The sequence below is a fragment of the Hylobates moloch genome, unplaced genomic scaffold, assembly GCF_009828535.3.
Source record: "Hylobates moloch isolate HMO894 unplaced genomic scaffold, HMol_V3 SCAFFOLD_5, whole genome shotgun sequence".
Classification (NCBI taxonomy): Eukaryota; Metazoa; Chordata; class Mammalia; order Primates; family Hylobatidae; genus Hylobates; species Hylobates moloch.
The window spans coordinates 31,532,473-31,545,294 of record NW_026652280.1 but is presented as its reverse complement, the minus strand read 5'-3'; the positions used below and the strand labels follow the sequence as shown (position 1 = coordinate 31,545,294).

Below are 12,822 nucleotides of genomic sequence, written 5' to 3'. Positions count from 1 at the left end.
TTCAGCCTCCCAAAGTGCTGGGATTACAGGCGTGAGCCACTGTGCCCAGCCTGTCCTGCCTCTTTCAGTCACTGCCTGCTTCCTGAGGCTGGCTCTCCAACTTCCTGTCAGTCTTTTGAGCTACAGTATCCTTTAAAGGAATCCCCTTTGTGCTTAAGAGTTGGTCTCTCCTCACTTGTATACAAGAGCCTTGGCCGATGCATTGGAAGAATTAATACCCTCTACAAGTCTTTGCATGTAGTGCTTTTGCTGGGCTCTCTTTGTTATGTATGTCTCGCTATAAAGATTAGAGAGTCGCTTGTCTTTGATGTCCAAATCAAATAAAGTTGGAGACTGTAATTAAATTTCCCCAGGACCTACAGACTTGCCCCAGGGAAAGGCATTTTAAAGGTCAGTGCATCTCAGTTTCCAGCAGGTTACACAGTGGAGCCTGCAGAAACTTGTCTGTAGGGCACAAGCGTCTCTTCTGTCGTAGGTCCCCATTCAAGGAGGGACCAATGTTGGGGCCCAGGACTAGTTATACAATTGATGAGACCCACCTTCAGGCAAGAGGATGTTTAGTGCAGCTCCCAGGGTCACAGGGAGGGGCTTGACCATCCTCCCCCATGTAATTGACATCAGGACCCAGGTTGGTTTATGCGGATTCCACAGGTGTTGTAGGAAATCAGCCTGAGGGGACAGTGTAGGGTTGGGGGTCCCACCAGGGAGGGAACAAACCAGTGTTTGGACACCTGCCCCTAAGATGGCCCTGCCCACCTGCAGGTGTGACCTCGTCCTTCTCCTGAATCCCTCCTCTCTGCTGGTCCCCAGAACAGCCTGCGTGTACAAGGACGTGGTGTAGAGTGGAAGGAGACCTCACATCTGTCCTCACTGCACCTGCCTGAGCCTGCTTCCGGCCTGAGCTGCACGAAGGAGCGTAGAGTGGGAATGTGGTGATGGGGGAGAGATGGAATCTTTGATATTAGACTGGGCCGAGCTATTTAAGTAACTGAAAGTGAAGCTTTTCTTATACCTGCATGTGAGTGACCTGAAAAGGTATGGAATCCTCTAGAAGTGTAGACAGTTGGAGAAGGGAGATCCAGCAGAGTGGGGTGAAGGGAAGTGGTGGGAAGATGAGGACACTTCTTGCTGGCTCCCTACAGAGGTCAGCTCCTTTAATCACATGAAGTCAAAATGCAAATACAGCCTCCAGCCCACCCCTCCTCCATCCAGACTTCCACACATCACATCTTTCCTAAATAGAACTTACGGAACCTCCAGGGCCTGGTTCCCAGTGTCAGTCCTTCACCAACACTTGCAGGGCCTGAGCAAGAATACCAGAGGTCCACATATCACATGGCTACATATTTAAACATACAAGCCAAGCTAACAAGCTGTTCATTAAACTGTGTTCTATCCTCCTACCTTGGCAAGCTGACCTTCAGAAAGACCTGGAAAGCCAGGTTCTAGTTCCAATCTTCAGGGTCTTCTGAATTCTAAGCCAGAAAGTCATCATGGGGATGGGGGGCAGCGCCAGTCTACAGCTCTTAGCCTGCAGCCACCATCTTCTCTCCCCACCCTTGGCTTCGTCCTATACATCCCCAGCAAACAGCCACCCTTGTCTGTGCCTCAGCTTAAGGTTGAAGACTCCAGTAGCAGTCTGCCCTCAGGAGCAGGATCTGGGGAAGAGGCTCCCTCCTCCCCTCCCTCCTGTCCTCCCTTCTACCCCAACTCCCCTCCTCCCCTCCCTCCTCTCCTCCCTTCAACTCAACTTCCCTCCTGCCCCTCCTCTCCTCCCTTCTAACCTGACTCCCCTCCTCCCCTCCCTCCTCTCCTCCCTTCTAACCTGACTCCCCTCCTCCCCTCTAACCTGACTCCCCTCTTCCCCCCTCCTCGCCCTCTCCTCCCCTAATCATCTCCCTGTCTCCTCTCCCCCATCTCTCCCATCTCTCCTCCTCTCCTCCTCCCTCTCCTCTCCGCCTCCTCTCTCCTTCTATCTGATCCCCTCCTCCTCTCCTCTCCTCTTAACTTAATCTTCCTCCTTCCTCTCTCCTTCAATCAATTCCTCCTGCCCTCTTTCCTCCTTAAACCTCCCTCCTCCTCCTCTCTTCCTCAATTTACCCCCTCCCTTCCTCCTCCTCTCCTAACTGATTCCTCCTCCTCCTCCTCTCCTCCTTTAACTGATCTTCCTTTCTACCCCTTCTCTTCCTCCTCTCCCTCCTCCTCTCCCTCCTTTACTCCCTTCTAACCTGACTCCCTTCCTCCCCTCCCTTCTCTTTCCTCCCCTCTCTCCCTTTCTTCTTTTTTCCATTTTAAGAATACAAGAAAAGCAAAGGAAAAGGGGAAGGAAAGATCAATAGGTATAATTACTTTAAATGTTATTGATGTTAAGAAGGAAAAGACACCCACACTAGCAGGAAGGGCCAGTGTTGGGCATGTCCCACCCAAACCCCACAGGGGCTTTCCAGATAGGTGTTGTCACATCCTTTTTGTGAGTGAAGAAGAGGCTAAGCCAGAACACTGGGTCACACTGGGACTCTTACCCTGACAGAAGCACTGGGTCAGTCTGCCAGCGCCCCCCATGGTGGAAGGCTAAACATGAACTGAGACTGGGAGGGTGGGAGCCTCCCAAATACTTTCCAGCTGACAGGAGCTCTCGGTCTGGAGGAGGATGTCCAGCAGTGAACCCTTGTGTTCCCTGGGGGTCCACAGTGGCACACTTTGCTATGTCCATGCTACCCCCACAAAGGCCCCCTGCTTGGGAGTCCCAGCCATTTGGAAATGAAAATGCACTTTTGCATTTCCAAGTGTGGCTCCTATGGGAAGGATGTTGAAATGGCAGAATAAAAAAAATTTTAATTACAAGACACACCCGACTCTGCAGTGCTGATTGAATTCAGAAACCCCATTTTGGGAAGGGAGGTTCAGCACAGAGCCGACTACTCAGCAACAGCAGGGAGGTGTGGATTAAAGGCATCCCGGGCTCCGAATGTGACGAGAAAGCCTCTATGGCTGTACTTGCTGCTGAGGGAGAGAGGGAACCACGCTGACTAGCGCTTACAGTTAGGAAGGCAGTGTTCCCTTGACTTGGGGTGGGTGACACTGTGAAGGAATATTTACCAATACCTGTAAAGGGCTGAGGTATCAGGAGGAAGACCGCTGGAATGTGCTTTGTCTAAATAACTTCTGTTCCCACTGGGAACAGTGGGCCTCATTCTGGCCCGCCACTTCAAAGTGTGCAGGGCGGCACCGTGGTCAGGGGGTTAGTGGCTCTGGGTTCCAGTCCCGGCTCTGCTAGAGCTTGCCTGGTGGCCTTATCCTCACCATTTTGCCACTTGGAGCTTCAGGCCTCTCATCTGCAGAATACAGCATGGGCATATCACGTTTTGAGGCCACTCAGCATTAATGAAACTCTTCTTCTGTTGGAGAACTGACATCATGAATCTTTCCTTCTCAGGCCAGCGGAGCCAGGCGCTTGCTTTTCCAGGCAGCTGCGATCAGGCAGGGGCATGGGTCTTGGGCTCTTCCAATCAGATGCGCCAGCATTAGACTTCACGCTGCGGGGAGCAGTGTGAGGGAGTGCAGAGTGTGTCACTGATTTTCCCAGGAGACACTGGTGGAGAGGAGGGCCACAAGACAGAGTCCCCGTGCCTGGGGCCTGAGGTGCAACGATCTGACACAGTGTGGCTTGGGTGGTTCTGGGCTTCCTCGTTTCCAGGCCGTGTGCTACCCCTAGTCCACTTGGTGACTTTGTGCAAATTAGACAATTAGGCATCCCTTCAAGATGCTTTACTGCCCTCTGCTGGAAAATTGTTTAGTACACAAATGTACCAATCTGTCTAGGGCGTGAATGGCACCTCTAAATGTAACGGTGTTGTGCAGTATGCAACCTGGACAACTGATCTTGGTGGCTCTGCCGGCCTGACTTTCTTCTGGCTTTTGTGAAAATTCTGAAAGAGACTTAATTTCCTGTAGTAAATGCCTTTTCTACTTAAGCTAACTGAAGTGGCTTCCGGTGTTTGACAAAGAACTCCGACTGATACGAATAGGGATGCTGATACATGCCTCCTGGGGCTGAAACCAGATGACTCATGGAAGCAAGGGTCTCCAAGAAGACATAAGGCACCTGTGTTACTCAGAGGGTTTGTACTTCATTTATTAATTGTGAGAGGAACATGGGAAAATGATCTAATTCACTCTACCTTCCTTATTCTGGAAACCTATTTGTTTATTCTTTTGTTTTTGTTGTCAGGGTCAGAGTTCATGGTTAAAGAGGGGAGTGCAAGGATGAAAATGTGAGTGTGCATTATACATATTCCAGCAGGGTGACCCTGTGGGGAAAATGGCTTTGCCGGGTCTTGCTCATGCACTGTCGTGTCTCCTATTGTTACAAGGAGAGATGACATCAGCCTATGCACCATTTGTCCGGTGACTGAGTGTGTGTGTTTGTGTGTGTGTGTGTGTGTGTGTGTGTGTCTGGCTGCAGATAATGTGATCAGGTTCCAGGTTTTCCAGGGCAAATTTGAGATGTTTTGTTTTTATATGTCAGGCCCTTTCTGGACCCATATGTTTTGGTTTAGGCCACGTGGGCACTGCCACTCAAGGTCATAGCAGCCCCTGCCCAGGGTGTGCCAAGGAGGGAAAAGGAGCAGGATCTCCCCAGGGAATCCTCCTCCCATCAATTTATGGAAATGCCTGTCTGACTCAGTCCTCAGCCTTCAAACCCGAAAGGAGCGAAAGGTCCCGCATTCCCCATCCCTTTCTGAGCCAGGAAGTGGGATGAGGGAGGGATGGGCGGGAGCTGCGAGGCCAGTAACTGTTCAAGGGTGCAATTTCCAGGCTTCTCTGCCCAGAGAAACCAGGCTTGTCTGCTGCTGGCAATCTGACAGTGCTTTGCCAAGGGGTCTTTCTTTCCACCTTGAACGAGGAGCAGAGCGGCAAAGGCCAGGAGAGGGAGCCATTGAATCACGTTCACATTTGGTGACTCCTTTCAGGGCAGGTTTGGACAGAGGGGAGGACAGAGAGAAAGGGTGTCTACACCCGGAGGGATAGTTGTGTTAGGAAGAGGGACTTAGGAGCAGAGAAAAGGAGGACACAGGGGAGTTGGGGAGGGAAATTTACTGGATACAAACCTCTTCATTCTGGAATTTGTCCCAGGATGTCCCAGGTCCCTGGAGGTCCCTTGACATGAGTGTTGCCTGGCACTTCCCTTCTGTAGGGCCCCCCATCCCCGCCAGCTCATGCTTCCAGCTGGGGGACTGATCCTGCTGCCCTTATGAAGTCCCAACTTCGCCCGCTCTCAGAGGGGAAAGGCCACGTACAGGGCACCCGGCTATGCCTTGTTCTGGAAGCGCCCCTTACGTGCTGGTTGCCTGTTCTGCAGTGAGCTCAGAGGTCCCTCGGGGAGGAAAAGCTATCCAGGCCCCAGGAAAGGAGGAGTGGGGTCTGTAAAGGGCTCTGTCCTTCACGAAGGGGCAGATTCTGGGTCAGATAAAGGCCTGAGAGGAGGGTCTTATTTCCCGTTGGGTCATTACTGCTCTCTTGTCACATGTTTGGGGGCTCTAAATAAGAACCATGGCTTTTCTATGGAGTCCCCTTCTCCGGCCCCAACTTGCTGCAGGTGACTGGTTTAGGGAGAATGGGGTCAGCAGTCCTGGGCCACCAAGCTGAGTTTTGTGAACCTGCCCAGTACTTCTCTTTCACTTGTCACCCACTCCTTCTGGCATGGTTCTTCTTCCACGGTCATATGGCAGATATGTATTCACCTTTTCACAAATTAGATGGAAGGAACCCTAGAGAGTCTCCTCTCCAGTATTCTTTTTTTGTTGACACAGGGTATATCGCTCTGTCACCCCAACTAGAGTACAGTGGTGTGATCACAGGTCACTGGAACCTCAAACTCCTGGCCTCAAGCAATCCAATCCTTCCTCCTCAACCTCCCAAAGTGCTGGGATTACAGGCCTGGGCCACTGCGCCCGGTCTCCAACATTCTTGAGGCAGCGTTGAACTCTTGTGCTGATTGAGAGCTCACTCCTTCACAAGGGACCTCGTTCCTCTTTAGGACAACTCCAGAGTTAGGAAGTTCTCTTCCTTTTTTTGGGCACCCAGTTGCCTCCTGCAATCTCTCTCCTATTGGCTTGGGTTGGCTAAATTTTTGGTGAAAGCTTCCCCTCCCCAACACACCTGTAGAAGTCCCAAGGCCTGATTGAATGTGTGCCTTAAGCCTTCTTCTCCAGGTAAGCTGAAAATGTTTCTTTGGCCTGTCCTTGGAGGCCTCATCCTCCTTCCTTCACTCCCTCTTCCCTCCACTGAAGGCTCCTTTCCTGTCAGGACCCCACCTCCCTTAGCATCTTGGGGCCCCAGGGGGCAGGTCACACATGGCCGGGCTCCATGGAATTCCCACCTGGCCAGGGATAGAAGGAGATTTTACTTACAGGATATCAGGAGCACCCAGGGGTCAGGGCCCACTGGGCCCAGTTGCCTACCCCTTCTCCATCTTCACGTATGTCACTCAGTGGACACTGACCCCCAGAATGAGGACCACACGATCCTAGAATGGCCAAGCTGAACAGAATCTTGACGAGCAGCTGGCCTTGCATTTCTTGCACTGGGCTATGCTTACCCTTGAGCCCTCAGCCATGGGCTGGGGCCTCCCAAAGCTGTAGGGTGGCCAAGGAACACTTCAACTTCACTACAAGATTCTTGGGAAAAGGCAAGTCACTTAACTGGCAAGTCGATCAAAACGATGTTTTTATATTAAGACAAATGCATATATGTTATGTAAGAGAATGCAGAAGCATGAATTTCAAAGCCAAAACAGGAGACTTCAGAGTTTTACACTACAGATAGGTTACTTTGGGCTATTTCTTTAGTGTTCTGCCCCCAATTTGCCAACCAGCTGGCCCCCTCTGCTGAGGAGTGTTTAGATGGAGAACTTGGAGAAGCTCTGATTACTCCATTTCCTTTATTACTAGAGGTGAGGGAAGTGAGGACCAGAGTGGAGGGGTGATTAGACTGAAGACACACAGCCTGGAGGAGTCTAAATTGGAAACCCGGATCTGTTCTTTTCTCTGTACCAAGAAACGCTGCATAGACGTTGCCTACTACAGCAAGAAAGGAATCAAAAATAGAAAAGAGGCTCCGGGTTGACCCTTGGTTATCCAGAAATGCAATTCGAAGAACAATGTTACCAAGAGTCTGGGCTGTGGGTTGTAAGTAGAGCTGACTCCATTCCATGGCAGAAGTATATTCCTTTACCTTAGGTTCTTTTAGGATCTAATGTTCTTTGGGAAAGAGGCTCAGGTGAAGAAAGAGGAGGAGGCCAACGCCAGCACCGGGAAGTGAGAGGAAGGAGACCCAGACAGCAGCAGGGCCAGCCAGAGCCCACTCCGGATGCCAGGCTGGGGAACTAGTAGGACTTCCCTTGCTCACACACCCTGGGGTGTAGCCGCACACGTTTGTGAACACATGCACACACACGCACACCTTGCACTCAGGCCCACAGATGCCGCAAAGCTTAAGATCCAACCATGCCTTACAAAGCTGGAATGTAAGAGACTACTGAGAATTGAGTTCTGTCCTCCCTACCATGCAACATCCCCGGATAACTGAAACGGCAATTGGAAGGGAGAATCAATCTCACCAGGCCATTAAGCAAGCATAGCTCACTTTTACTCAAAACACTGTCCTTTAAAGTATTAAATAAGGGTCAAAGTTTTCTTTTTTTCTTTGTAAAGGTGTCTTTGACATTATTTTAAGTTTATGACACCCAACAGTCAAAAACCTTAAGACTGGCTTGTTGCTGCCCTGTGAAATTTCAGAAGTCACATCTCAAAGAAGTGCGACTCTCAATATAATTTAATCAAGTCAATTAATACTGTTTAATAAATAGGCCAGAAAATTAGCTGAGAGTTTTTCTCGGTGGGATGTGGCGTGTGACCGAAGTTATGGAAGATTGTCCCTTGAATCACTAAGGCAAACTTTGTTGAGTGTCATTTTACACAGAGCAATCACATAAAAAAAGAGTTATAAATAGAAAAAATTCCAAAGTTCTCCCACAGACAGGGAAATCGAAACATCAAAAAAAAAAAAAAATTGAAGCAAAACAAAAACACAACCACACCTCCCCCCACAACCCATTTGCTTCAAGTTCTTGATCATACAGTACTCAACATCTTTGGATATTTTACAATGTACAATTCCAAACTGCAGCCAAGAAAAAACAGAACTAACCAGTCATCTGAAAAATTGAGTTTATAAGAAGTCATCACCTTTACAAAATAAAAACAAAAGCCCCAACACCACTGGATTCCAATTTATTCAGGTTTCCTTTTTTTTTTTTTTTCCCCTCTCTTTTAAAGTCTGGTTCAGCCCCAGTCGCTTGGCTGATGGGGGGGACATGGGCACGTTGGCTGGTGGACATGGGCATGCTTCAGAGGCAAGTGTCTGAAACGAAGATGGGAATCTGAGAGGCGGCTGCCCAGGCAGATGACTTCTGAGAACAGAGGGTGTGTGTAGCAATCCTGCTGGCTGGAGTGGCATCCGGTGGTGCGAAGAATCAGGGGGTCTCTTCTGGAGAGCTGTGAGAGGGACAGAGTCTGTGCTCTTCTCTGGCCTTTTTGTTTGTTGTGTTTTTGCTCAGGAAAAAGCCAAGGCAACAGGAAAAGCTGAAGTCTCTTTGTGCCCACAGCACAGGGATTGGGGACGCCAGCCCTGGGCCCTCCCTGGGGATGAACCCTCCTCCTCTCTGGGCTGCTCAGAAACCAAAGCAAACTTGGCAAGAAAAGAGAGGGGAGGGAAGGAGAGAGGTCAGGGAGGCACGGGGCCAGCAGAGCCTTCCTTTTCAGGACCTGCTGCAAACTCAAGAACCAGGAGGACATGTGGCAGCTCTAACTCACAGAGCCCTTCAAACCTCAGAGGCTTCCACCTCCCTGCACTGAGCCCTTTTGTCAAAAAAGGGGAGCCAAATACTCCCACTTCATCCCCAGAGGGAGGAGGAAGGGGTTGAGGGGCTTCTCACACAGCAAAGGGGACCATCACTAGCAATGCCAAGGCCCTGAGGAACCCACAACTCAAAAAACAAACAGATAAACCCTAGAAAACCAGGTATTTTGTCTGTTTTCAGGAATCAGGGTGAGGGGAGACAGTTGCCAGGTGTTAAGAGGTGGCCCCCATCTCTTCGATGTTGGCCCTGAGAGCCCCAAGACACTGCATAGCCTTGGAGGGGGCATTGGAGATGGGGGTAAACACTAAGTAGTGCCCCCAGGGGTCCAGACATGAACAGCGGCCTGCAGGGAAGGTAGGGTAGCATTCGGAGTTCGCAGAGCTGCCTGTGGGGCTTTGGTGAAGCTCGGAAGCTCCCCTGATGACCTGACCTCTGTCTAGTCTGGTCATATTTCTCACCTATGCTAATATGCTAATATAGAGCTGGATGTGATAAAACTAAGTCCAGAAAGATAAACTGTTTCCCCATGGACTTGGGGAGTACAAAACTCCTACCATCTCTGGGATTCTCGGGGGGGATAGGTGTGTATGTGTTTAGAGGTGGAGGGAGGAAACCTCAGTTACCAGCCCCTTCCATAGCCGGGTGACACTGAGCTACAGAGGGCTGACCTGTCAAGGTCACAGGACAGGTCAGGGAAAAAATGGCCCTGGCCTTCCAGAGCCTGGTTCCTGACTGGCTCCAGGAGGCCTCCCTGCCAACAGAGCATTTCTTTCTATGTGGCAGGTGGGTAGTTCTCAAAAAGACCCCGGGGCCACTGGAGACTGGAAAATGAGCCCTCAGAGGAGTGTTGGCAGAGACTCTGCCATAGGGGATGGGGCTTAACCAAGGTGCATGCCCAGCCCCTACCTCCTGCTGCTCCGTCTGGCTGGGCACCAGGCCAACCACCCCCTGACCCCTCGTAACTCACTCAGCTCCTAAGTGCCCCTGGGCACCCAGTTCTTTGTGGCATGGGCCAGTGCAAGTTTCTATGTGAAGAGAGACAGCCAGGGAGGGAGGCCCGGGCTCCTGGCCTTTTGGGAAAAGATGCCCGTCTCAGACCAGCAAAAGGAGGCAACTGCTTTAGGAGCCCGGGAAAATGCCATCACTGATAGTATTATTATTATTATTTCCCATTTTCCCTTTGTGTTTTTAAAATGAAAAGTTCAGATCCATGGGGTAGGGTAGAGCGGGCCTGGAGGGAGAAGGGCTGGAGTCAAGAGGGACCAGCCTAGTTGTTGGCTTCGGACATGGAGGCCACGTGGTTGAGGCCGGCGAGCCCAGGGAGGCCGGCCAGGCCGGCGGCCCACGGGTCGGGCAGCGGGAAGTAGGGCCGCGCCGCCGCCACGTTCTCGGCCAGCGCGAAGGCCAGGAGGCCCCCCGCGTTCCTCTCAGCCTCCAGCTGCGCGCGCCCGAACAGCTTCATCTGCGTCTCCTCGAACTGCCGCTCCAGCTCCTGCAGGCTCAGGGCGCCCTTGGGCGCTGCCAGGAAGTGCTTGGCGGGGCTGGGGCCCGGGAGGCACACGGCTGCGCCGCCCAGGTGGCCGCCCACCTCGCCCAGCGCGGGGGGCATCACGAAGGCCGCCTTGTCGGGGGCTGGGCCGCCGGGCCCGAAGAGCAGGCTGGCGGCCCTCCACGCAGCAGGCTTGCGGCCGCGTCTGGGCCGTGCCATGCGGCAGCTCTGGCGCTTGATGTGGCGGTGCAGGTGGTCAGAGCGCGTGAAGCTCTTGTAGCAGAACTCGCACTGGTAGGGCCGCACGCCCGTGTGGATGCGCATGTGGTTCTTGAGGTCGTAGTTGTGCACGAACTTGGCATTACAGTGGATGCACAGGTAGGGCCGCTCCCCTGTGTGCTTCCGCATGTGGATTTTCAGCTTGTCCTGCCTGCAATGCAGAGACTGGGGGTCAGTCCCGCAGGGAACACCAGGAGCCATTCCTAACCTTCTGCTCCCCCTTCCTCCAGAACCAGCCGAGGCTCCCTACTGCCATGGAGTCAAACCCCAGAAATAGGTCTCATGCTAGATCTACCCTCAGCTGCTGCCCCACCTTAGACAGGTATGGTTACTCACCTGGATTAAAGGGATGTGGAAAAAGCAGTGTCCTGAAAGCCCCACTCCCCCAAACTCCTTTTATACCCGAGCTCAGAGTCATGAAACTCCCACTCTATTAGGGGTTTATCTCACATACTGGGAAGATACTTAGCCAGAAGTCAGCATTCTGACCTTAGTCCTCGGATAGTGCAGCGACTTCTGCTGATAACTGCACTTTAATCTCACACCCACTCTCTCCAGGCAACCTTATGCTTTCCCTCCAGTTCATCTATATGCTTTGGCCCAAAGTCCCTGGTCCCATCCCAGCCCCCGGGCTGTTGAGATCTGTCTGTGTTTGGCACTAATCTGGGAGGCTATAGAAGCTTGGGCACACCTTGTTCAAACCTCCTGCATGGTGGTTTCTTATCCTCAGCCTTGGGCTCTCCTCTTTGTCTTTAGACAATTTCAGGGTTTACAAAAGAGCCAGGTGCGAAAAGAATGCAGCCTAATCTAGGGCAAAACTTTGCGGGGTTTAAGTGGTATTATTCACAGGTAAGGTATGGTGTAGGGTGGGGGCGCCTGTGCCTATTGGGGGTCTGGGAGCCTCTGCGCCAGCTGCAGACCCATCACCAACATGCTGGTGACTTCAGGCAAGTTACTTAACTTCACTGCCCAGAGCTGAACCTGGTGCCAGACATCAATTCTCATTGTCCAGGGCTGATGGAAAGATCCTGGGTCTGTGTGAGCTAGATTCCACACACCTCCTGGTGGTCTTGACAGGAAAACTGACATCAGGGGGTTGTTTTCATAAACACTGAGCATTGGGTAAACCAGCTTAAGCTGGCTGAGGTCTAGGCAGTTGGGCTGCAAGAATTCCTCTTGGGATAATTCGCAGCCTTCCCCAGTGGGGCCACAGGGGCCAGGAAGCTCTGTGTCTAGTCTCCTACTTCCTCCCTGCAGGTGTGGCTTGGGTGGAGCATCTGTCTATAACTTCAGGCTCTGCTTTGAGGTTAGAGCAGATGTGGAGTCCAGGTGTCCTCCCTAAGATGACCAGATTTAAACCCTGTTTAACATAATCCCAGGACAGCAGGTGCAGGTCCTAGGCTCCTGGTGTCTCCTGGCCACTAGAGGTCTCACCAGCTCTCATTTTCAAAACGGTTCTCCAGGGGCAGAGCAGGAGAGAAAAGGACATTCCCATGAATACTGGCAGGCACTGTGGGAGGAGGATCAGAGAGGACAGATCCAGTCCTCCCACCTGTGCTCACAGGAAGGCTGGAGAGCCCCTGGGAGCGGGGAGAAGGGAAGTGGGGTCACCCTCTTCCTCTCCACATCCCACTGCTCCTGCCTCTTCTCAAACCCACCAGCCACCCCTAGGCTACACAGTACTCTGCTGTGATATCCCACCCCCTACCAGCATGCTGTGGTCTCTGTAACCCAGATTTCACCTAGATGATTGGATTTTTGAGGAGGAAGGGACCTCAGAGACCATTTAGGCCAGTGAGTCTCAAACTTAAGGATGCATTCGAACCATAATCAGGACTCAATAAGACCGTGCTGGGCCCTACTCCCAGAGATTCTGATCAGTGGGTCTGGGATAGGGAAGAGGGACAAAGGATTTGCATTTCTAACCAGTTGCCACATGCTGGTGGTGGTGGTGGTTCGTGAACCCCACACTGAGAACCACCAGTCCAGGCAAAGCCTCCTCTATGTAGGTGGGCAAACAGGCCCAGCTGGGGAACTTGCCAAGCTCACCCAGAGGGTCATGGCAGGCCCGGGAGTCAAGGCCTCTTTTCTCATCACAGCACTGTGACTGTGAAAATGGAAGTGTCGGGTG

At 51.9% G+C, this 12,822-nt stretch overlaps 1 protein-coding gene across 2 annotated transcripts in view; it reads right to left on the bottom strand.

The window, feature by feature from the left end:
• Positions 1-7,628: 7,628 nt before the first annotated feature.
• The window catches only part of ZBTB7C (zinc finger and BTB domain containing 7C), a 387,518-nt gene continuing 382,324 nt past the window's right edge, over positions 7,629-12,822 (bottom strand). Inside the window, exon 7 of one of the 2 annotated variants that reach the window (XM_058438382.1) lies at positions 7,629-10,842. In XM_058438382.1, coding sequence (XP_058294365.1) covers positions 10,191-10,842 — 652 coding nt within the window. In that variant the 3' untranslated portion in view covers positions 7,629-10,190. The remainder of the gene's footprint in view (positions 10,843-12,822) is intronic. The other variant, XM_032152367.2, reaches the window with a different exon arrangement.